General features: G+C 41.9%; 1 protein-coding gene across 2 annotated transcripts in view; it reads right to left on the bottom strand.

The window, feature by feature from the left end:
- Positions 1-25781, bottom strand: part of NPTN (neuroplastin) — a 58374-nt gene extending 32593 nt beyond the window's left edge. For both annotated transcript variants that reach the window (XM_074916690.1, XM_074916687.1), the window contains exons 1-2: positions 25565-25781; positions 393-740 (exon numbers count right to left, since the gene is read on the bottom strand). In XM_074916690.1, the coding sequence (XP_074772791.1) occupies positions 393-740; positions 25565-25652 (436 nt within the window). In that variant the 5' untranslated portion in view covers positions 25653-25781. The remainder of the gene's footprint in view (positions 1-392; positions 741-25564) is intronic.
- Between the last annotated feature and the right edge of the window lie 801 nt (positions 25782-26582).

Here is a 26582-nt window from a genome sequence, read left to right as displayed (position 1 = left end):
AATTCCAAGAGAACAGGAGAAATAAAAAAACAGTCAGACCTGGGAAGAACACAGAAATCAAATGTAAAGGCACTCATGGAGAAGATAGCATTAGGGTGACTGGAAACCTACTACAAAACTAAAGGGGGTAGGGAAGAAACACAAATTCAACACTGGGCTTGTTTTCACACAGAAGCTATAAAACAGATCCACAGATTTTCCAAAGTCCTTTGATCCTAAGGAGAAGAGACACAGATGGCAGACAACGGCAGCACTACAGGTGGAGGAGCAGTCTAAGGGGTTCAAGACATCAGGGCAAGGTAGCAGAGGGTTTATCAGGGTAACAGGAGGGAAAGGGTCACTAGACTGCCTCTAGATACTACAGTACCACTACTGTAGGGTGCCGGACTCACTCTGAAGGACGCTTATAGTAGCCTGGGCTCGAATCCACGTTATGGAGGGATTTTGCCTCAAGTCATTCCTCCTGGGATCGTTGCTGGCCCTGCACTCGTAAGTCCCAGAGTCTTCCAAGGTAAGGCGGGTTATTCTCAGCACACTCACCCCATTCGCCCCGTAGGCAGTGTTAATGGTGACACGGCGCTTCCGAGCGCCATCCCAAAGCTGTTTGAAAGACTCAGCCCGGTTGACTTCAGCGTACCACCACTGGATCTCTGGAGTGGGGTTCCCAACCACATCACAGTACAGTTCAAAGGCGTCCCCCGTGAGTTTAGTTTCTGACATGGGCGACTTGACAAACCCAGCTAGAGGGAGGGGCAGCAGAAATGCAGTGACAGAGCAGCAGAAAACAAGAGATCTTATAAAGAACAAAGCAATGAGGTGCAGAAAACAAAGAATTAGATAAGACATTAGCATCTACAATAACAGAACTTTCACTGAAAAAACACAACACGGAGCACTTGCAGGTGGAGGTCGACAGCTTGAGAGCAGCGCGCTCCACTCAGAGTATTGACGGGAGACACAGCTTCATGGCACGAGGTGCTTTTCCTCGCCACTCTGGGGGATCCACCTGTGGCAGCTGCCCTTGGGAAGCCACAGGCTGCCAGGCACACCAGCGAGGAGGAACCTCCAAGCCGCTGAGCAGACTGACAGGCGTTCAAGCCTTTTTTTGGATGTGTGGACCTTGTAATCGGCAAGTATTAAGTGTTCATGGCCAGACGTCTTTCCTCTGAAGAGAATTCTTGCTTTATACGACCTATCTACAGGGGGACAAAAATGGGTAAAACCCTGACCTTCTGCCCTATGCAGCTTGCAACTGTGAACTCTGATTTGACCTTTTATTCCATCTATTTTGGACTTCAGAGGCAGGGAATTTCCCCAAGATACAAGTGACCTACTTTCCTGAAGTAGCTGGATCACCACAGCTCCAGTCTCACAACCTTCTAAGGTAACGGGAATTTCAGTGGTATATGCATACACAGGCCAAAAGATCGTTTTGTTAGTTCAGAAAAGGACAGCATCAAAGGGACTTCAACAAACCACACAATTTCTACCTTCTGAAACGAGATGCCATGCTGACATTTGTGATCAGGCCAAAATATCCTTATTATGGCATGAAATCCTTCAATACTTACCAGCCTCAGAGCTGTGTTAAAAGCACAGACATACCAAATTGTCCTTCAATCCTATTTTCAAAGGTATCTACTGAAAAGTGTTGCCTTTAAACTGGTCTCTTCCCCCACCAGCCCCCCCCAAAACTAGAAGATTAGAATACAGCTGGCCAGACAGATTATGCAGCAAAACCCATCATATTGCTGTGTTCCCTGGGCAGCAGGACTTCTCATCAGCAAGCACAGCTAATAGGGCCACACAGCTGATAAAACTCTGATTGTTTCATTCTTTTCCTCAAATTCACGGCTTATTTTCACGAAGAGGATTGAAAGAATTCTACAGATTTTAGAAAATGGAAAAGTGGACTTAAAAGCCTTGGAAAATTTTCTGATGCACACTCATTAAGTTCTTCCCACCTCCCCACATCATTTGGCCACGCTCATGAATGTATATATAACTGTTTGTTTCACTGTTTGACAATTACATAGGAAGTCTGCACTATAGATGCATCTCTAAATAATCACTTGGGCAGGAAAACAAGACCAAAAGTCTCTAGAGCACACAGAGAAACTGTTCCTTGATGGCATAGCCCTGTTTGAAGAGTAACTGTGCCATAGCTGCAAGTAACAGCTACAAGAACAAACACTCAGAAGTAAAAAATACTAACCTCAGAAATGGTTTCAATTACAAACTCATTTGATAAGGATTCTCCAGCCTTGTACTCCAGCACTAAAGGAGGCGAGCTCTACACTCAGTAGAAATACCACAGCAAATAATCCATTGCTGCAGGGAGAGCGAGGAAAAAGCACTAGAAGTGCCCTAATTACAGTTACAAACTGCACTAAGACCACCGTTGTTTTTCCTTGAGGTTAACAAGGATCACACTGTTTTCACACTGCTGCTTGAGGTAACACAGGAGACCTGGTTATGATCTTGCTCTGCTGGACTGTCCCCATTCCAAGGGATGCTGAACGAGGAAGACTTTGTATTCCCATAGAGGCATAAATCAGAGCGCGAGACTGGCATCTAGCTCAGCACGGTTTACTAGACGCAATAGGCTAAAGCAGTAGCATATAGCATAAGCTAGCTCCTTTCCTTAGTGGTTCTCCTATACTACAGCCTTTTTCTCCATACCTTCCATCATAATATTGAAACACCGTTCACAGCCAAAGAGATGACAGTAGCTCAGGGCAGACTGCTCAGAAAACGATCCCCCTTCTACAGGTCCCCAGTTTCCACTAAACACTGATGCACAAAGACGATGAACTAACTCCCCTGCCGCGAAATGCATCCCTGAAGTCAAAGGCCAAGTGACTCAAAACCCTAAAGCTGCAATTCAGTCCTACTTCTCCAGCTGCTCTGGCTAGTAAGCAACCATTTCTGCAAGAAAGGCTTCTTACCTAACCTTTGTGGCAGGGATGAAGGGGTGTAATTGTTTTCAAATAGCCATGAGCTGCACTGCTACTCAGGTTACACAATAGACATATGTGGTATAAAAGAATACAGTAAATCCTCTTATTAAAAGGAGTATCAGTAATTTGATTAAAACAAACTGTCAAAAGCTTTCAGTTTTCAATCTGATTCAGCATTCACTAAGCTGTTAAAAGTATTATAAACTTTTGCACAAAGCCTAAAAATAATTTTAAAAGATTAAACTGGACAACTGCATCAAAAGGTCTCTTTAGTAAATATTCTCCAGGTTTTAAGTTTTAAACCCTATGTTTCCATCTGTTTCAAAACCTCTTGGAAAACAATGTCTCAAATTATGATATATTTCAATGCAATACTTTATCTTCATCCAAGTAATCATGTAATCAGCACATATAACTCCATCATGATGGCAACGAAAAAACACAAACTGGATTTGGTGGCCCTCCCCACCCCACCAAGAGATAAAAGTGCTCTTTAAAAAGATATTCTAGGTTAGAATAAATTCCTGGAAGGACAAACAGGAATGAAGACGGTAGAAGAGCATCCATATACAAATTAATAAAAACGGCATTATACAGGACTGGCGGTGCCATTGAAAATGCTACACGAGTCTCAGGCTTTTTTCAGAAATAGCAAAGGCAATACATTCAACAGTATCAGTAAATTGAGGCAACGCTTCCAGCCACCGTACATCTGCCAGGGGGTCATTTCCAATATCTAGCCAGAAGCTGCAGAAAGAGCTGAATTCTGCCAGTACCAAGACAACATGTTTAAAGGAAAAAAGAGGCTAAATATTACAGAGATTGCTCTTTGTAACACAACAGGAGTCTGGAAACCGAAGTACTCCTGCTTTTTGGCAATTGTCAGTGATTTCCATAATTGTTCAAAACCAAACAGAAAATGATACTGTACAGATTTCATTGCTTACATAAGAGGCTTTTGGAACCCAACAGTTTCCTTACTTGGTCTTTTCCAAGCACAGTACTTGCTGCTTTGTTATTACTGTGTTCTGCACAATTCTAGAGACTGGAGCATCAAAAGAACAAATACCTACCAAAACACAAACAGATCAAGCCAAGAGGTCAAGGTTTTGTTAAAGTGATTGTCTGTTTAAAACTGAAAACCTGCCCTTATTTGTAATTTACAGCTGTCTTATTTTCCAATGTCTAAACTGTAGGAAGCAGTGGCTGCAATAATAATTTTCAGCTTCAGTTTACAAGTGTCAGCCCTGTACAAAACAGCAGAGAAAAACTGCAGCCAACATTTAAAGGCTCTCACAAAGGTCAGGGCTCTTGGGAGTGTGGAGGAAGGAGGCAATAATCCATAGATCACACCTTAAGATCATACAGACCCATGGGAAGTGGCAGAATAGCCCAAATCTTAAGTGAACCCCTAATGTCAAATACAATAGGAAAAAGCACCTTCAAGTGCTGACAAGAAAATATTATTATGAAGTTTTGATACGTAATTTTCGTTATATTGACAGCTGTATTTATTTCATTACAGTCATGAGTTATTCTGTTACACAGTGAGCTTCCCCACATTAAAACAAAAAGGTGTTTGAGGCAGAGAGTTGTTCAGGTTTTGGTTATTTTTAATGCTAATTGCTATCATGCATAAAAAACCAAGGGAAAGCCTACTGTTAAATATCCCTTGCAAAGTATTTACAAGCTTTCACAATATACCAGAATGCAAGAAAGATAACGCACAATTGTCTAGAAAGTGAAACTATTTAAGTACATGATTATGTTTCCAACCAATTTTTTTGTTGTTGTTATTAGTTGATGGATATCTACCTGAAGGACAGAATGAAGAACAAGCAGCAGTAACATTAAATCACTTCTGGAGTGATGTTTGTTTATTGAAGATTTGATCTCATCTACCAATTGTGAGAATAAAGGTGTGGAAAGCAATTGATTAATGGTCTAAAGTTAGGAAAACAAATTAGTCTCCACATACAATTCTGTCAAAGACTAATGAAATCCAGTGTGCAGAGCTCTTCACATTTGCAACTCTGTATGTTAAAATTTGTATTGTAGTGACGAACCACTAAATCCAGTTTAAGAACAAAATGCATTTTGAAAGACAGGTGCACTTGAACTGGGAGTGGTGAGTGAAGAAGCTAAGAGCTATTCAAAAAGGGCAACCAAAAATTTCCATATGCAGTAAGAGAAGTGCGTACAGCAGACTCCCAGAGCCAGAAAGCTGGAAAAGCTCCATATTAGACAAATGTAGAGTTCAGAAGAGGAGAGTGGACAAGAAGCCTAAAAATGGCGAGTTCAAATGAGCACAAAAGCCTGGCTTTACTGCTCTTGAGCAATCTGTTTTCATTAATGAGGCTTTATCCATGAAAGACACCTTTTCAGATCAATTTTTCGTTTGTCGGTATTTATGAGCTACCTGTTGGCCAAGAGCAAGCAAGGCCAAGCTACATTCCAGCTTTGGCATATAAACGAATCACAGCTTTACATAATAGTAATACCCCTTCCAACCTCACATGGTAGCAGCACCCCTTCCAACTGCAGCTATTTCCCTCACTGACCAAAGCCAGAAGTCGGTAACCAAGTACCTCTGGAAGAAGTGCGGGTGGGAGACAGAACAAGGCTTCCCCACTTGCTGACGTGATCACGGAACTGTAGGATTAAATACAGCATACAACTAGAAATTTATACATATTAGAACCATGTGAGAAATACTTCACTGTAATTCTGACCAAATTCTGAAGGCTGTAGAGCAGCTTGTGTTCCACCTCGGCTGGACCCCCCCCAAATAGCTTAAAACCACTACTGCAATGACCAAAGAAACTGCCAATTTCCTCGCCTGCTAGAATAAACACACAAAATAGGATCTTGATAGAGAGATGAACAGTTATTATAAAATAGGCTAGCAGTGATCTACCAGTCTAAGAATATATAGAAAGCAATACATGAAAAAAATCATCCCTGACCTGCAGAAATGATTGCGCTATTGATTTAAATATCCTTTTGTTACTGAAATTTAACACAAGATGCAGCAGCTTGCAAAAGAATCAATGACAATGGCACTGGAGAAGCAAAGCAGGGAGAATATATTGATCTCCTCAAGTTAAAGTCTGGTCTAAAGAAAGGGGTTTAAAAAATAAAGCTGCATTTTGCCTTAAGCAAACATAGGTAATGCTAGCTGAGGAAAGGAAGTGTTAAAGCAGTCCCAGCAAAGACAGAAACAACCAGGTTTAAATGAAATGCAGGTACTGCAAAAAGCTGTAATAACATAGAACAAACTAATTTCTCTCCGCTTTATGTATATCAAGCATGATTAAAGCTGAGAACAAGCGCAAGACCATCAACACCAAATAGCAAGAGGAGACTCTCTTGAAAAAAGTCTGCAAAGATCAGGAAACAAGAAGCCCAAGCGCACAAGGGGCTGTTTGGAGAGGTTCAAAGCAGGACACAGGCACAAGAACATCCAGAGGTGACCCAAATGAAGGAAACAGTGTATTTCCAAGGACGTTTTCAACCAGAAGAAGTATAGCTGTCACAAAGCAATTTTACAGTCAGGGCAAAGCAGTGCACATCTCCATCAAGCAAGGTAAGTCTCCTATCCTATCCTGATCCATCTTTAGCTTGTGGTCAATTACACTTATATGAAGAAAGAAAACATGGTTCAAAGGTCAAAATAAGAGTTTGCAAAACCAGTGCAAAAATAACCCTGATTTTCAGTATGAACCCACAAAACACAGGTTAAGTGTAGACTGCTTAGGGACTGAACACTTTACAGCTTGTCTATATTTACCATGAAGACCATCACATACACAGGAGGAGGCTGTTTCCTATTTGTCCTATTAGCCCACCACCTGTCTGCATTTCACTGCTTCTCCACTGCTCTCAGGCCTTTAGCACAGTTCTGGAGAATTTATTTCTGTGCACTGATTGAGACCTTTGCCTGCAATTCCACTTATTTATAGACTGAATAAAATAGAGCTAAGATAGCCCTTTTTTTGTTTTTCTTCACCTCTGAAAACCCATTTTAAATTTCCTTATTAATACAGTGTTATTCATTTTCATAAATACATGCCTTCAGGAATGCCCTTCCTAAATGGAATAGCAAAAAGTCAAATATCTTTGCCAAAGTGAAGTTTTATGTGTTCTATAGATCAGTGTTATGCAAAATGCTCTAGGTGAGATACTGATGTTTCTCTAGCAAATGTCACCACCCTTGGTATTGAAGTTCTGCTACCAAAAACAGGCATTAGGGGTGAAGCTTTCAGTGAGGTCTCTTCATTAGTGTTTTCACACCTTTTTCTTAATTGGTATTCTGGATTATGCAGCCTGTTTTTTTTAATTTAAAAAAAAAAAATCTTCCATCTTTTCCAAGTACCTTAAGGTCTTCACAGGTAAAACAAAACAAAGCTTTACCACCACAGGCACATGCTTCAGAGCAACTAGATAAATTGCTTGATCTTCTGTAGTGGAATTAAGAAAAAATCTGCAGTTATTAGGATACAAAAGGGAAGAATATAATACAAGCAGATTCAAACACTTCGCATGCTCCTCAAAGGCTGCATTTGTACCATCTCAGAGACAACCACCTCCTTCCAAGGGAAGTCTGGTCCCCATATCAGGGACTCATATCAGGGACTCAGGGGTTCAAAGTGGGGCTGGAACTTAAGGGAATGACCAAACCTATTGCAGTTTCACAAAAGGGGATGAAACTAAATGCTAGCTGTAACGACTTTATTAAAATATGAAAGCACAGACGATCTTGGGCAGTCCACACTGCACTCCTCCGCTGGCTTTGCTCTGCCCTCACTTTAGCTTATTTTACATGGCAACAGTCTCACTTATAACTTTCATCAGAACATCAAAAGAAAACTACAGTAAGAATCTGCCCTCCTCCTCCCCTCTCTCCATTTTCCTACTGCACCCATCATCGGGACTTTGAAAACCTGAGCACCAGGTGTCTGCTACTTAAACTGGTACTCTGTCTAATTAACACCTTTATCTTCTTCAGCCAAGGGTGTTAATTAAGTGATGAATTTTTTGAGGGCAGAAAAAACCCACCATCACGTTGTCAAAGTACTGCATATTTACTTCATTTAAGGGAGGGGGGGGGAAGGCAACCTAATTAATGTTTAGGTTTTTTCCAATGCTCACCTTTACTAAACCAAAGTATCTGAAATTAGTCTAATCTACAAAAAAGTGACAGCTGGCACACAGCTGGAGGAGAAGGGTGAAGGTACCTCAATTCCACGGAAAGCACTTAAAGCATCCTGCCTGTTTTCACCTATCAGCTAGCAGGTTTGATGGTTTCCCATTCTTTTCTCACTAGAGAGAGTGATTTTTAATACCACTGATAAGAGCTGGGTTTAAATTTTGCAGCACCTCCCTCTCCTCTGTGCTGGGTATGACTCACCCACTGCCACAGCGCCCATAACCATCACATGCCACATCAGACCACCTTTGGCTATAGTCCCCAAAATGCACCCACACCAGTTCCATAAACTAAAAACTGGCGTTAATTTTCTTGCTCTGTTTTGCCCTATTCTTTAGCCAACTATAGAAGCAGCTTTAAAAAGAGCACTTTGACATGTGTATCAGATATCCAGATGAGTCTATACTGTCTATAAGCATACTGAGAACTGGACCAATACATGAAAGTAATTCCTGCAATCTCATTTTACAGCTTTATATAGCTGAAGGTAGGTTATGACTTACTACAGCACAAAACGTTACCCAGAGAGCATCATATAATGCATGAGCCCACGATACAGTATTAGATTCATTTCACAGAGAGGGAAACCTAAGGATTACTTTCTCCAGGGTCCACAGACATGAGGATTAATATTTTCTGGATTCAGGCCAACATTCCTCATTTCTCTGCGCATTAGAAAACCTTGATTAGTTTGACATGCAAAAAGATTTATGGACAAACTAATGTCATTCGTTTGCTGAAGTAAAATTCAGAGTCCTTAAATGGTTTCACAGCCCTCACTGGGGAAATATGCCCCATGTGACTTATCTGCACAGACGGATGGACAAAGGACACAGGATCAGCTTCTGGGTTATAAATCAGAGAATTCAGACTGGAAAGGATTTCTGAAGGTCCTCTGGTACAACTGCCTCCCCAAAACGTAAACCTTTAGATCAGGTTGAGGCCCTAAAGCTATCCATTCATCTTCTCCCACATACATTCACACCATGGATGCTTTTATTCAAGAGTTTCCTCCGAATAAAAAAAGCAATGCTTAACTTCACACTGCAATGACTTTCAAGTGTAACTATCATTTTATGGTCGCTTTTATTGTGCAAAAACTGATCTCAGTAACCATAATTCACTAAAAAAAAATGCATCAAACCATGGTTCATAGAAATATTACTGGATAGAAAAGACACTGGCGTGTCATAGCAATTACAGCTAAGTACTTCCAATTTCAGGAAGTTACTTTCACCCCAAATACATTCTCATTTATATAAACTGTTTTGGTTCAGAAATCTTCTCTGGACATCTCTCTCATTCACACACAATTTCATGACTTGTGGACAGTGTTTACAATTCTTCTACTCTTGCCACAAGCCCATACCTGTATGTTTGATACCATATGGCAGATGGCATGAAAATAGATTTGAGCCTGGAATATCAGCAAAAGAAGAAAAGTCAGATCAATAAATTAATATCTATCCCCTCATTTTAGCTCTATATTGATGTCAGCCTGCTGGCTATAGCCACATTTTGAAGTGTAGGAAACCGCAGATCTTCTTTCTAGCTAAAAAACTAGGAAAAAACAAAGTTCTAGTTCTCTGGTGCTATAAAAGAGCACAGTCTGAAGAAGTAACTGGAACACTGACTTAGGTCTTTTACAAACAGCTGGGAAACTTGGTATTTCGCTCAGTTACTGGAAAAACGAAACAAAACTGTACTACATTCCACTTTAAAACAGTAAGCAAACTCGATATCAAATTGCTGTCTTTGTTAAAGATCTCTAACTTGCCAATTCCTGTATCTTTCTGCAAAGGACTTAAGACATGCTGATAACTAAAGCAGTGTTTCGCATGTATAAACTATTCAGATGATGTGTGAGGAGCAGACATGGGGTAAAAAGATGGTATTTTTGCACAAGCTTATCCCCAAAGCATGTTCTGCAGTCTCTATCATCGCTCATTTTCTACTGAGTGCAAGCTCTATCTTCAATTTATAGCTTCTTCCTTATCAAATCCTGCTTTTTGTTTTAAGCCCATCCACTTAGAGGAGTTGAAGGAGCATAAACTAGGATGCTCCAAGCCTCTCTGCCCTGTGAGTTTATGTATTAAAGTGATTTTCTGCTTCAGACATCCTGGTTGGGGAGACATTTTTAAATATCATTGCAGACATGGTATCAAAGCATTCACTTCTATAGGAAGTATGGAAAAATCTCTCATTCGCTTATAACGCTTGGACCAACACTCTCCAAACAAACAAGAGGCTGGCAGAGTCATTATGAAGCCAGCTCTGATCAATCTGAAGCATGTGTTAACTTGCCTGTGAAACAGCTACTGGTATCTGGATCAACAGCAAGTCCCTGCACTTGTTCAATGCCTTAAAAAAAGCACATTTCTTCATGTTTCAAAGAAAATATTAAAGGACATCGCTCAAGAACTACTCCTAGCCATCTCTGAAGTAGCTCACATGCACTGCAAGTAGCACAGAAGACAACATCCTAAACAGAATTATATTTAGCTATGTACCATGTCAATCACGTGCTTTAAAAAAAGCAAGTCCGGGTAACTTCATTTGGCAGTTCATGTAGACCAACAACTTATGTAACAGCAATTAAATGTGGATGACAAAGCCATTTGAGCGATTCCGGGAAAACAGCAAGTTGTTCCTCACAGAGGACACGCATCTCAATTCAGGGCAAGACGCACCATTCTTAATATTAAAATATCTTAAAACCCAAAGAGGCTTGTCATCATCGGGTTCCCGAGTGCTACATACATGACTAGAAAATGTTGCCCTGGGCTGACTAGAACTGAAGGGCTGGGTGTTGGAGGACTGCTGCAAGAGTCAAGTGACTCAAGGCAGTTTTCATTCTCTAGTCAACTGATTAGGGATGCAGAGCAGACATGTAAGTGGTAATCATGTTCATTATGTATTCATGCTCTCCCTCTAGTAAGACCTTGAGCTATAAACTATTCTAATCCAAAGGCAAAAAAATCCCCTTATCCACAGACACTTACAGAACAACACTCAAACTGGCTGTTGGTATCAGGCACCCAACCTCATCACCCAAAGGAGCTGGGACTGTTGCTTACCTGACGCTGGCTGGCGCAGGATGCTACACCACACCTTTTCAAAACTATGTAATTGTGTGGCAAATGCTGCTTTTGCATGCCTGGTTGTTCTGAAGAGCACATGCTGTCAGGAAGCCGGTTTGAGCACATCAAGAAGCATTTATGGCAAGAGATTTCCTTCCATGGAGAATGTGCAGACTACTTTCTCAAGTGTTTTTCCAAAAATTAAATTGGCATCATCCTCAGAAAAGGCAGGCATTATTATCCTGATCTTTCCATTTTTGCTTCTCCCTGGCACAACTTAGGGACATAAAGACTTCAGTCATCCATGCAGGGAGACAAAAAAACCTAAATAAGCCAGCATTTATTAGTTTTAATTACTTTTTTTAAAGTCACTACAGAAATATTACTGTTGCAGCTAAGGAATATACAAGAATCTCTCTAAAGGAGAATGACACAGGAGCAGAAGAGGCTCTCATATATTGCCAAAAAATAACTTGTTAATAACTAAGAACCCACTCCCTGGAAATAAGGGGGAAGAAATTCAGCTTTCTAACACAGAAATGCAGCAATGTGTCCCATGTTCACATGTAACACAGCAACTGAAGCCTACATGCTAGAGATGTCAAAAAATTTAAGAGCACTACATTTGCATCTTAAAAATACTGAAAACACTACAAAATGTTGGTGAGGATAACATAAATATCTAGCGTTCAGATTAGTTATTTAAAATCCTCAGCCTATGCCATTAGAGAGAGCTAAAGGTTTAAAGTATTCCTCAATTTTGCTTTGACCTTTCCTGATCCAACAAACGTGTGTTTGTAAGGAGACTGATTACATTTCTCTCTAGCATGAAGGAAACACATACTGAATGGCAAGCCTCTTTTTTCCCTTTTATGCATTCTGCAGGTACGAGCTGCTCCATCTCATTCGTGATGAAGCAGCATTTTAATACAACGACCTTTTAAAAGAAATGCCCTTTGCAGAATTGTTGGATTATGTAACAGGTCATGCAATCTGAGGTAGGGCTGAGAACAAGTCATTCAGGGGAAAAAAAAAAAAATTCCTTTTTGTGCACAAGAAATGCTATTTGCAGAAGGTATAATACGTTTTAGGTACAATACAATTTCAAATATAAATCGGAGTTCAACTTTTAATAGTGCAAGATCTGCCTAATAACAATATGTAAAATACTGGCCTCACTGCAGGAGATGGGGTTAGAGGAGAGATGCGTTAATTCAATAGGTTACGCTCTCTGCGACTGGAGAGAATTACTGCCTACTAATGGCTAACTTGAGAGTAACACATCTCTAGCAGGTCAGGTCTCGATCTGCCTGGTCAGACAAGCTATGCAGTGCACACAAGCAGCCGCCGACAGCCCAAAGAGCCTGTTCTCCTCCAGGAGAGCACCGTTATAGCATTCCAGTTCCAGGGAAGGGGAAGGCAGGAAGGAAATATATTAATAAGCAGCAGAGATGCCATAATTTGCCAGTTTTACACTCCTTTGCAAACTGAGAGATGCTTGTTCTGAGTTGTATTTTTGAATAACCCTTTATCCCAAGCCATTTCTACAACACAGGTCAGCTTCTCTCTGTTTTGACACGTCTGTTACTCTAAAGCATGCATGATCACAGGAAAGCTTTGCTAGCTCGGACATCCACATCAAGCTGTCTACTAACACTTACCACTTGTATATAGGACGTGCCAACATAAATAGCCTTGCCCTTCCCACCGCTTTGTGCCAGTACACGCAGCTGCATCAGGGTTACATTATAAATCAGATCCTTCCCTGGACTCAGGGTTTGATTTCTTTGATGGCCTACTGACACTGCTTAGATTCTTAGTACAAAAATACACTTCTGAGGGCAGCTCCTCTACAGCATCAAATATCACTGTTTATGACATGAAATTCAAGTTCAGTATCAGCCAAGATTAATGCAACCCACACTGTGCATCCTAACCCACACACAGAAACCACCTTCCTGCAGCAAAAGGCTGCTCTTCACAGGGAACCGAGCCACTCTGATCTCCGACTTTGCCCTCACGCCTCACAAATTACGTGGTGAAAGGGCAACAACACCTCCAGAAATGCCAGCTGTGGATAAAGGGGTTCACTTTCTGGGTTTTACAGCTAAGGGAGTCAGTCTTACAGCTTTAAAAACAGCCTAGAGACCTCTTGAGTAGGCTGCCCTACTCCTAGTTCTTTTGCAGCAAAAGAAGCAATCCAATTAAGGCCAAGCATAGTTGGACTCAGCATAAAAGGGAGCTGACATAAAATACTGAAACCTGTTCCTTTGTTCAGTATAAAAAAAATTACAAAACACCACCACCATGCTACCAATACTAATTATAGGAGGGAAAAAAAGCCAACAACAAACCACCAACAAAAACCTGTATCTGCTATAAGGCTCCTGCAAGAATGAAACAAGTGAAGCCCCCTAACAGGTCACTAAGCAGACTTTAAACATTAATTCAGAATTTCTTCTGATTTTTTGAACTCAGCAGCAGTACCACCACACCACCGATACAATACATTTATGCAGACAGCTTGATGGGAGTGAAAGCTAGAAGCTTGAAAGGCAAAGGTTTGAGATGACTTCACTATAAAACTGACAAGATATAAAAGAAGTACTACACAGACGTCAGTGGCAAGATCAGGCATGCCTGAACCATGAGAACTCAAGTCCAGCCTACCCAAGATATCAGGCAATCCAGAACCACAGACAAGACGTATTTATAAAGAGTGTTTAATTACATTTTAGGGATTTTTTTGTGTGTGCGTTTAAGAAGAGTATAAATGGTGACCTAAACAATTTGGTTAAAACCTGATTTGAATTATCTACCTGAACTCAAGTGAAAAGGTACTCCTATTCTGTATCAGCATTGTTAAAGAGCTGTCACACTTAACATGATGACAACATTAAGAAGACTTTCACATGCTATTGAACCAAAGACTACACTCAATTGTGCAGTCATTTTACAACACCATTAAAAGATATTTTTAAAATGCCTTACTAGAGACCAGACAAAAGCCCTGAAAGAATTTATCCTGTAGCAGGCCTTTAACAGTGGTGGTCATGGCAAGAACGTACAAACAGGGGAAACATGTAATAATCTTCTGCCAGCCTTCAAGAGCTTGCTGCTGAGGGTTTTCCTAAACCAAAAGCGATGTTTTCATTGCCATCTTAAAAGCAAGTTTACATTTCCACAAAGAAATAAAAAAATATTTATTTAGTGGTTTTTCATCTCTGAGAGGCAAGAGCTCTGTTTCAGTTTGCAAAAAGAGGATGACAACGTAATATTTAGTAAACCCTTTGGGAATTATAAATCCATCTCATTTTGTCACACTGAGGCCCCAAAACAGGAGAACAGCAACACAGAGCAAGGCACACTCATACTGGTACTGACTGGGCAGCCGATGCAGGTTAACATTTGGTAGGTGCTGTCAAAAGGCTAAATCATATCTGCAGTTAATTTGCTGCCTAGAAGAAGCATAAATAATGGGACAAAAAAAAAAAAAAAAAAAAAAAAGAATGCAGTAATGCTTTGCTGAAAGCCAGGAACATAGGCCACTGACAAACAACTATAACTCCCAGATGCTTAATAGTGTACTAAGAAGCCACATACCTTATTGTAGCTACTTAAAGCAAGATTTGAGAAGATGAAGGTACAGGGAAAGAGAATACTCTGAACAGGCCTGTATTCACCCACACCCTTTCACCATTCCTGCCTTGGTCATTATTTATAGCTCCTTAAAAGCTAGTTCCCTCTGTCCTGTCATTTTTGCTCCATTCTCCCAACTAATTTCCCTCCTAGAAACAAAAACTACTTTTTTTTTTTCTTACTCCATATAGCTCAATATTTGGGTCACTAAATTGATCCTCATATTGATAAAAATAGGAGCTTTGGAAGTCTGAGACTCAAAACACGCAGCTTTGCTTAAAACTATCTTATACCCTTAATTAAGACTGTAAGTTGCTACTGAGCACAACAGAACTTGCACTAAAGTGTTGAAAAACCTGTCAGTTAAAAATTAAACAAGTAAGTCTGAAAGTTCACCATCGATACTTCTATCTAAGTGTCATATTAGGTTCAGTACCCTCAAAACCGGGGAGAGATGTGAACTGTCTCGTCTACATCAAGCAGTTTTGTTTCTGGAAGCAAAGAGCCAGGAAGGGAATGCTTTACCACATGCTGCCCCCTCTCCCAAAGTTACAGGGGAAGAAAGGAGGAGAGTTGCACCATAACAAATCTGAACACAAAAAACAAAACAAAAGGAAATTAAAACGTTTATACTACCTTCACATTTGACAACAAACAGAAAAGATTCCACAGTACCGAATGGTTATAGCCAGGTACTCAAGCATCATTCCCAACCATTTTCCATAAAGAAAGAATTGACAAATAGGATAAAACTCAAATACTTCCAAAAATACAAGAATCAGAAGTGATAGCACTTACACTGGAAGAGGAAATCCAAAAGGTGAATGCAATCTAAAGCACTGTATGATGGGTGCTAGTCATCAGCAGAAACACAAACCCAAATGTAGTAGAAGGAAGAGAAGACAATTTTGTGAAATGCAACTTTTTTTTGGCAGTTCTGAAAACACTGGTGTCAGCCCAGAGACCAATGGTCACCCCCAGGCCTGTGCAAAGCGGTGGAGCTTGCAAGTGCAGAAGGGCAAGCGCCCCAAATGGAACCAGATAGAGATAACTGGCAGTGTTAATTTCTAGATTATGGGAACCAAACAGGCACCACACTAGTTCTTAAAGTAAAATGAAGCACAAAGGAGATGACAACCTGAAGGTATTTTTCTGTTAGTGCAGATTTAAAGCAAAAGAATTGTACAAAAGAAAAGCTCTCCAAGTATAACCAAAATGTCTATTTGTTCAAGTAACAGCCAAAGACAATCCTTTTACCTGCCATTTGGATATATCTGCACCAAGTCATCTAGTATGAGACATACTCAGATTTTACCATTAGGTTAAATAAAAGTCACTTGTTTCTAATGGGATGGGTCATATACAGTGTCGCAGACAGTAACAGCTCTGCTCACTTTGTCAGACTTGGTTTTTCTTCCCCTCAGCAGGATAATGCAGAGGGCAGGGGGAAGCCTGACCAGGCATGCCTTAGCCTTCCAACCATACAGAAATAGGGAAGAGTCCACCCAGAGGAGACTTCCAAACACCAGGTGCAGACTGGCTGAGTCACAAAACCAAGATGCTCAACTGCTTCAGGATTTTGAAAACACTCCCCCAAGGCAACTCTCCAGTGAAGTGGTAAGCCTCAACTTACTGCTGAACTCACTGTTTACGTAGCCTGGCAGTCATACCAAGAGGAAGAAGTTAGCTGCGGAACTTGTCTTGCCATATGCAAACACTGAATAAAATGACATCTCCAAATAATGAGCTTCCTATTTATTTCCCACAGTCATTAAGGGAATCACAAGCGTAAACTAAACTGCCTGATAGAACCTACACTGCAAGTCTCAAGCTACAAACTTGAGAAATAGGATAATGCCTCACGCTCAGAATAAAAGGTTGCTTATTTAGTGACTATCTGGCTTAAAACTGCAATTTGTACATCCTGTTACCACATTTGTTACTATGCTAAATCCAGCAGACTTGCTTTATATATATATATTTTTTTTTTTTCCCCTCAGTGTCATTTATTCCTGGCTTTGTTTGATCTCAACATCTTAACTCTCCTCAAATCTCACTGGAATAGTTTTCAATCCTTTCCTGCTATACCCTCCCCTTTCTAAATAAAGGTTACACTGGACTGCACAGAGTAAGAATCAGTCCAGAGCTAAGAAACGTTTCAAGCTATGTACTGCAATATAAGTTCTTCGCGTTTCAAACTAGACCCCCAAAATGTCAATTAATGCCATCACACTTCTATAAAAATCATACACATATGTAATACTATAAAATGTGAGAGTGGGAGTCAGCTGCCTGCAACCTTGGATGCTCAAAGCAAAGGAGAGAGGATGAAATAATACTAAATTCCCTGCAAAAGGCTGCTTTAAGCAAACTATCTGTATAGACAGGTTAAAATACCTCAAGCAGAAATCAACAATCTAACTACAACAAACAGAAATCTGTCACCCTTGCTTGAAGAAAGACAGAAGACAAGATTAACAACATACCGCAAAACTGTGTGACATGGATATTCTAATTTTTTGCTCTGTCAGCCTGCATTACCTCCCCATAACAATAATTCTAACCCGCTCAAACAGGGAATTAAAACCAGTCCACCTTCTGTAACACTATGGACTTTTAGCACCAGGTTACCCTCATCCCACCAATAATTCAGGGGAAAAAAATAATCCTTGCACACATAGCAGACTGGCTAATCTTGTCAGTCCTGTGCCCAAGAGAAGAGACCAGTTTCCACGGTGCCATGAAAAGCTATGTATCACAGACCAAAGTAATGCCTACATAGCATTTATTTTGTACATTTTGACTACAGTTCTATTGATTATCCTTTACTGTACTGACAATTTAAACAAATACCAAAACCAAACCCATCCATATCCAAGTCTCATGATGTCTTTTACAATCTCAGATCCTGTATCAAGGCACCTACCTTCCCTTCCTTTCCAACTCAAGCAACCCTAATTTACCAAACCAACTCTGGAGCAACCTTTATTGTTCTTTTAAGATCTGGACTGTAATATTAATTTCAGATTTTCCTCAAGCAAGAAGGTATCATGTAATATTTTGAATGCTTATGTCAGTCATTACATACTATTTTTAGCATCAGGGAAAGAAAAGAGCTTAACACTTGCATGAGTTTAACAAAACAAACAGAAACAGTGCAGCTGAACTCCAATTTACAATTGTTTAAAACAGTTTAGCATTAACTAGGAGTTCTGAATTAATATGAGAGGAATTAAAATACTTCTACGTTTACAATTTGAACCTGCTAAGGTAGATTATCCTAGTTAACCACCACAAAGCTTTTCTAACTAGGCCAGAAAAAAAAAAATCTCCAAGAATGATCAGTCAATATGGTATCTACTCAGTTTTTAAAAATGCACTGAAGCATCTGTTTTTTCAAACTCCTGCTGTATGCCTTCACTGAATTATTTCAGTCTGCCTTTGGTCTGCCATGATGTCTGTTGGGAGCCTACTGCATTGCCAAAATCCTTGTCAAGCTCTTTTCTAGGCATTTAAGTTCAATTTTCTCTTTTTAAATTTAAATTTAAAATATATTCTTTGTCAGTTTTACCAACCTCCCAGAATGAAATTCTTTTTCCACCCACTTTGACTGCTGACATTTTGGACTGACTGCATCTATTCACGCCTTCCCTTTTCTAGTCCATTATATTCCCCTTCCTCTTATTTTCTCATGTCTTCTATATGCCTGTTAGAGAATACATTTAGTTTAGGTTTCCAAACAAACACACAAGCTCTAGGGAAAGCTACCATGATCCCTATGTGTACTCAAAGCTAACAATAATTCACAAAATGTGGGAAGTAGCTACAACTACTTAGCTACACTAAGTAGCACTTTGGCTCAATAGATTCGTTAATGCAGGATTTTAAAACATGTAATGTAAAACAAGCCTGTACAAATTAGCGCAATCTAAGACCTTCTTTTATGCTTTATTCAAACCAGAACGGGACATTATGATCTAATTTTCCTCTACAAAAAGGTCTCACAATGCAAATCCATTTAGCTAGTCACCTACTGTCTCGGGCACTTTCTTCCTCACTTGGAAAATTTGTTCTTTCAGAACATCCCTGCCCCTGCTTTTCCTTTGATGTATCAAAAGGCTTCCAAAATGATATCAAAAGCTAACGCAGCTGATAAAATCACTGTGTCCCTGAGACTCCATCTTACATATCCAAGTTAGAACTACACCTTCGAAGAGCAGAAGACAGACACAATGCCTCTTCTTCCCTCCTTCAAAAGCAGCTGCAAAGCAAAAATCTCTACTATCCTACCCTGTTTCAACATCAAAGCCATTAAGGATAAAGGCTTTCCTATCCTACAGCTCTTCAACAGTCTACCATTTGGGGTCATACTTACTCAACATCTGCTTCCCAGGATCAGAGCCCACTGTTCACGCTTTCCCCCACACATACGCACCTTCCAGCAGCTGAACTACCACACTGACACTGACACGATGGTGCATTCTGAACAGGGATGGTGAAAAAAATCTGATCTTGCTCTCAAAAGCCTTCTCATTCTTAATTATAGCAGAGATCTACAGCTTCTGACACCATATGATAAGGAACCCTTCACAGCTTCAAAAGTTATTGTCTTTCTCCTTGCATGAGCTTGCGTCAGTGCCTAAGTGGTGACTTCAACCACATGGATGACCCAGATAAGCTTCAACCTTACCAATGGGGCGTGAGTTTTTAAAAGTCTACAGCAGTTATCTCACTAGGGGATAAATACCTTCAAGTTTTGACAAAGTTACAGACATTCAATTAAGGTTGAAATTAATTATTTTTAGTTTAGACTCAATCTCCTCCAACACCAAAAAAAGACCATGCAGTAGAAGACATTAAAAAAGTGTTTAACTTAAGGGTGAAAACAGATTTAACATATCAAGTAAGATTTTTAAAGGCACGCAAATAACATTTCAGATAATTATCTTTCAACGACTGGGTATTATATTTGATATGGAGCTTTGGCAACTCCCGAGTTATGTTTCAACAGCCATTCTCCCTCTAATTTTATGGAATTTAGGTTTCATATTCTAGAATTAACTGTGAAAAAATACAAGCCACTACAATCATTATGAAATACTGATAAGCAGCTTGTTTTAAGAAGTTTGACTAAACATATACAAGCTGTCCTCGAGCATCTAATGAACTGCATGCAGGATCAGATACTAAATCTGCACATTCAGCCCCCAGCTCCGGCAGCAAGAACAGCACCTTAAGCACTGGTGGGTTTCTGCAAACAACCTCAGCACAACTTTGGTGTGGGCAGAAAGCTCAGGTGCACAGAAAAGACTGGTAGAAGATCCCACCGTCATTCAACACGAAGTATGATCATAGTGAGAAACAGTCTCAGGGAAGAGCTCTAAAACCAGACGACAGGTTGCTTTGGAAAGTCTGGGGGCATCAAGCTGCCGAGTTTAATTCAACGCCTTCTGCAGTACTTGTGGAATATAGGTGAATGGAAAAGGGCAGGCAGTGCCCATGTTTAAAACATTAAAATGGAAAGACTGTGGAATCGCAGACCAGACAATCCAATTTCAGTCTCCAGACGGAACAGAAGAAATCTGCTTGGCAGTGCTGAAAAACAGAGAAAAGCTTGAGGGAGGAAAGAACCGAGCTGTATTGCCTATGTGTGGTTTGATCCAGCTTGTCCGTGACAATCTGATCTTCTACTATAAAGTTAATAAAAACCAAAGGTGACTCTAGAGGAGAAAGAGCAGACGCATTTTCCTAATTTTAGTAAAGCTTTTAATACTGCCCTATACAAGAGCCTCACAACCAGAAATAAAATCTCATTAATGTAGCTTGGTGTACCATGTGCGTGTTTTTATGTGATACAGTAGACCAACAAGTAGATGGAAAACAGAAAGAAGCAAGACTGATGATGGGCTAGAGGGTCTCCTAAGCTGATAAACCCATAGCAAGCTAAAGGCCTGCATGCTCCAGAAGTCAGAACTTCTGACAACTGGCAGAAGACATCAGAAGTAGGTGAGATGCCACTAAATAAGAACACTGAAGACCTACTCGATTTAGGCCATAAAGGAATAACAAAGTAGCAGTACCGACCACCATAAACGATCCCACTGGACATGAGTTAAAAATGTTTTGCTGTAAGAAACCATTTGTCTTGTGATGCAAACGGGAATGCCATACGCAAGACACATTGAGTGATCCTCCCACTCCACTGAATCTTGGTCTGGTCCCCACTGGAAGTGTATCTAGTTTTACACATCACACTTCAGAAAACGTGACTTAAAATGCTCCAAAAAGCACCAGGAACAGCCAGGAAACTACAACTTAGCAAGAATGACCATGGCAATTAACCTGGAGAAGTACAGAGAGGAATTGCTGATGGGAATGTAACACCTTCCACCCCGCTCTAAATTGCATGGATAAAAGGTATAAAAAGCCTAAAACGATAGGAAAGCAGGTTTAGGTTAGATTTACAGAAGAACCTTCCAGCGAACAGATAAGCAGAAACGGTTTATCTGACTTTCAGTCTTAACAGGGAGCTGCAGCACCTCCAGCACTTGAAGTTAAGAGTTTGAACACTCCGGCTTTACAACCCAAGGATGAATCACAGGCTAGCATTGTCCTTCACAATGCAAGTTTTTACAATTGCCTCCTCTAAAGTAGTACTTACAGCAAAAGAAACAGCTCATTGTGAAGGAGAGAATGCACCTCATTCATGAATGTAACAAGAAGTCATCTTCATACAGTAGGACGTTGTAAGGACAGTTAACACTCCCAGTGTATTTCATCACTGAAAAGCAGTTCCACTTAGGCCCTTGCTTTGAACTGTTTCTTGACGTAATTGAAACTATTGTTTAAAATGTCAGTACTAGCAGTTAACGCCTCTTTACCTGTTAGCTGAGATCTGTCAGAATTACGTGCAATTTTCCAGTGTATCCAAGTTAGTCATATTGCTTGTATTTAAGTTTCCTATGCAGTTGTGGGAGGGAAATAGCAACGGTGGGAAAAAGAACAGAACTTTGAATATTTTCCTTGATCCTCAGCCCACACTCACTCAGCTCCATAAATGCTGTATGAAACTGTTTCTTAGTTTTATCTGGGGAACATTAAAAACCTGTCAGAATACAATCAGTGCAAAAAGATAAGAATCACTAGTCAGAAACAATACTACAAGGATAAAAGGATGTTTTTTCACTTACTCTTTTAAGAAACAACTCATTTTAAGAAGCTAGTCTTTCCTGATTTTATGGTCATTTCTGTACTGGTTTCTGCCAACAGAAAAGCCACATTCTATTTTTAGCCAGCTAGTTATTTCCTTCTCATTCATCCAAACAGAAAATGAAGAGAGCAGAGCTAAACAAGTGCCACCTAACTTAATTTGGTTTTATTTCCACTTATGTCTAGCTTTGATTAACCCAAGCAATTTTATTAAGTCAGCTTTCTGTTTTAAAAAAGCGATGATGGTTAAGAACTCCCTCCTCTACACAATACATGATAAAATCTGGTTTTAAGCACACTCTGCCAGACCAAAGCTCTGAAAAGGGAAGAACTTGAAGAACTGCTAGCAATTCAACTCACATGTTGGTGTGCTGAAGAAACACTGTGGCTTTCACGGGGGCAGTCCAAGCATCTATTTTAGACAACAGTAAAAATACAGCCATGCTCCTTTAAATCCAAACACTTTAAGGTGAAAGTATTCGTACACTGAAGCCTTTATTCTTAAACAAGTAGCTGGAGAAACAAAGATATTGCAAAGGTTAAAAAACAGCAACTGGAAAAGGCATGTTATTCATCACCAGACAGCAAGTCAAGCACCATTCCATAAGGAGGATGCTGTCAGTTTTGAAGCGCTAAAGTGATTTTCCAACAAATACCAGTTGGAAATTACAGGTTTAACACAGATCTTCCTGACAGACTGACTTTTTCCAGCTGTTCCTCCTCATGCTTCCTCATCTCTCTTCTAACCCTCCTTTCTGTCACTTTGTCTAAACTATGCTCTGGATACAAATGACAAGCTAGCGTGCCTCAGAAACGCAGCCTCACAGAACCTGACAAGTTTCTCAGAAGAATGTTCAGGAAAAGTTAAATTTCTGACATGCACATTTTTCTGTGATCTTTAGGTATTTATGCAAGAGCTTTAAAAATAATCCATACAAGTGTCAAAAACCTACTTCCAGTTTTAGTAAGCTTAAATCTATAGGTGAGTCTGATTCAAAATATTCTGCATTACATTAACTCTGGAGAAATCACTGGTAATTCAACAGTGATCTCCTGTCAGAAGCAGAAAAAAGGCTGCTTCCCACAGACACTCAGGATGCCACTGAGCATTTTCTGTGCCAGGTGAGCAGTGACCTGCCCTGCAGTTTCAACAAGTAAATTACCATTCCTTTATCATCCTAAACTCACGTGGTGCTACTTGGACTATCACCTTTCCCTACACTGGCAGCTCCATATCAATAATAGATAATGTGATTCTTGCATGTACACTTTGGCATTCTTCCATATACCTTCAAAGCACACGCCTGTGTGTTAGATGTTTTGTTTTTTGAAGGAGTTGTCACTGACATACTTGCACATGCCTGTTCAAACCACAACACCATTTTTCTTAAGACTTACAAGGAGCATAGACAATTCAGGAAATGGTTGTATTCTTCATGGCAAAGCAAGAGAGGAATTGTTCTGTTTCATGAAGCGTCTCATAGGCCATTATTTGCTGAAAGAAAACAGTTCCTCTGCAGCAGGGCTTACAATCTTTAAATGTATTTCCGTCTGTTACAATAGCATTCGAATTGGGGTAAAAACTCAACAGCAGCAACAAACCTTCTTCAGAAGGATCTCCACTTTTCACGTGGCTTGAAAGTGCTCCACTTCTTTCAAAGCAGATTTTCACTCACCTGTGTAAACTTCTACAGCAGTACAAATACTCAGAGTCTCCCTTACCATTTAACTGCTTGGGTGACCCTAGTTAACCATATAAAAATGAATGAGCTTTCAAGATACACCTGGGGTCCACAGTCCTCATACCAAGATCTGCTACTGCCTGGTTAGCTTCATGTCTGGAATGGAAGTCATGAGGCTAAAACCTTCCATCTATCTCAAAGATTTATTTCATTGTTGACCTCCAGACATATAACTACTGTCAAACACCAAATGTTTGCACTGCCTACCAGCTATTTGGAATTGTTATACTAGCTGCCGGCATTTGACACCCTGCCTGCTAACTCTGCCCAGGAACAGCTTCAGGCACATGACCCATTTAACTTGTCAGAAGACTGCTCACCTCGCTCCACCCAAATACAAGGAGAAAACAGCACAGGCAGATTAGCCCTGCCATGGTGATGCTCAGGTGGCACAGCTATCACAGGAAGCAAACAGCACCTCTGCAACTGAGAACCAGACTTTATCCACAATCCAGCACATTCCTGCCAGCTCAGGGAAGTCAGGTCCCTAATTCCCATGAAGTCCAGTGGAATTTTCCCGGACTCTTTCAGGCACCACTAAAAGTCCGTCATATTGCAGAAAGCCTACAGTTTTCATTCATATAGCGTGGATGCCAAAAGCTGCTTCTTTTGGTTAACAGTCAGACATGAGGCTCAGTTCTGGTTTCAGACTGCAAAATCTGCACATACTAAGGCAATAATTCTGATCTGGGATCTTTGGGACAGTATTTTTTTCATCCACAACTTCTCTATCATTCCAAATTTGCTGAAAACCTCAATGTTTCTTTTAGAGCAAACAGCCAACAAAGCTGACCTCATGCCGCAAGGCAAAATTCACCTCACTAGAAGGAAGATGCTAGTATCTGCAGAGCAGAAAGGAAGGAGAGAGAAGGATGAGACGATGAAAACTTGCGTGAGATTGGTATATTGGTAAGGTATTCCTCCCTTTCCAGGTAAATATTCCCAACACACATAGACCGGAGGCTCTTGCGAGCCAAGATCCCTGCCCTTTGCAGCTTTTACAGGCCACAGCATCCCTGACATTAGTTTCACCATGATGCTGCATAAGAGGCCGCCCCAGAAAGGCTGCGCTGGGGACCTCCTGGAGCAGACAAAACCCGCCTTCAGGGCTCGCACTCGCCTTCGGATGGCACGGTCAGACATGCGTTTCTATACGCGCTGCAGGACCTTCCTTCGAGCAGGAGGCTCGCAGCCTGTTAGGCCAGCCTCTTGGCCCCGCTTCCTCCTGCCACTAATTGTCATGCACTTGGCTGCAAACTCATCAGGGAGGAGGCATGCCGCGCTAGATTTAGCTCATGCTATCCTACATGGAAGAGAGAAGGGTGGTGGTTTCTTTTTTTTTTCCCCTTCTTTTACGCTCCTATCAGAGACCTCTTTAGTTGCTAAGGAACTACGGTTTTATTGCATTATAAATGATTTAAGGGAGCCCGGCAGATGCGGGTTCAGTAGGCGGGAGGAGATGTTCCATTTTACCGGCAGCACGAGACGCCTCAGGAGAAGCGGCGGGGGAGAAGCCGCCGCGGCGCGGCCCTGTCAGCCCCCCCCCCGCTTCCCTGAGGGATCCAACACACGGGGGGTTCCCCCCGCACCCAGCGCCTGCCCCCCCAACCCCCAGGCTCCGGGCACGGCCGCGGGGCTCCGAGTGCACCCCCGGTTTGACCCCCGTCCCCCGCAGCTACCAGCCGCCCCCGTAGCGACGCGCCCCCCCCGCCCCGCCGCCCTCACCGTTCTGCGCCGCGGCGGGTCCCGGCAGGAGCGCGGCCGTCACCAGCAGCAGCGAGAGGGCGGCGGGGAGCGGCCCGGAGCGCGGCATCCTCCTGCCCGCGGCCGGGGAGGGGAAGCGGGAGGAGGAAGGGGGTGGCGGGGTGAGGCGGGTGGCGGCGGCGGGAGCGAAGCGGCTCCGTCCTTCTCCGCCGACCTCCTACCGCAGCGCAGCGCCCGCTCTCGCGACGCCGCCGCTGCCTCTCGCGAGAGTTGGCGGGGGCGGAAGGGGGGAGGCGGCGCCGTGCGGGGCGGGGGGCGACGCGGGGGGTGCGGGTACGGAGGGGGGCTGTGTCGCTCGCCACGCCGCCATGTTGCCGCCGTTACCCCCGCGCCCGCGGCGGGTGGGCCCGGCCGCCAGCCCGCGGCCTCCGCTCCTGAGGCGCCGAGATCCCGGGCCCCGCGCCGGCCCTCAGCGCCCCGCCGTGAGGCTGCGGAGCCCTCGGGGGCGCTGCGGGCGGGAAGGGGGAGCCCCTCCTGCCGGGAGGGCCGCGGTCTGGGGAGCGCCGCGCTGCGCCACGCTGCTGCTCTTCGGGCGCTTCAGATACCGGCAGGTGGGGATGGGCAGGCCGAGGGCTGATGCTTTGCCTCCGGTCGTGGTCACAAGGGTAATTCGGGAGTTTTATGTGCTGTTCTGCGGGCGTCAGAGGGTGTCATAGGAATGCAAAATCCACCCCGAAGCGCTCAGCTCATGAAGGACCAAAATTATTTAAAGCATTCTATCAATCACCGCTACAGGTTTATATATAAAAAGCAAACAGCTGATGTGCTTTTCCAAGGGCCCTGCCCTTTTCACATGGGTAAGAAATCAAGGCCACAAAAAGCGAAGGTCTTTGCCCAGGTTAGTGGTGGAGTTGGGGGCCAAAAGCACAGAAGCTCACTCCTGCTTCGTCAGACTTGCCAAGTGTCCTGAAAAATAACCGCCGATGAGCTTTGGTCGGGTTTTCCCTTTCCTGTCTGTAAAACACAGATTTGCTCCTTG

Source organism: Athene noctua, chromosome 13, assembly GCF_965140245.1.
Source record: "Athene noctua chromosome 13, bAthNoc1.hap1.1, whole genome shotgun sequence".
NCBI classification, from domain to species: Eukaryota; Metazoa; Chordata; class Aves; order Strigiformes; family Strigidae; genus Athene; species Athene noctua.
Note: the sequence above shows the minus strand (reverse complement) of the source record. Positions and strands in the feature narration are given on the sequence as shown.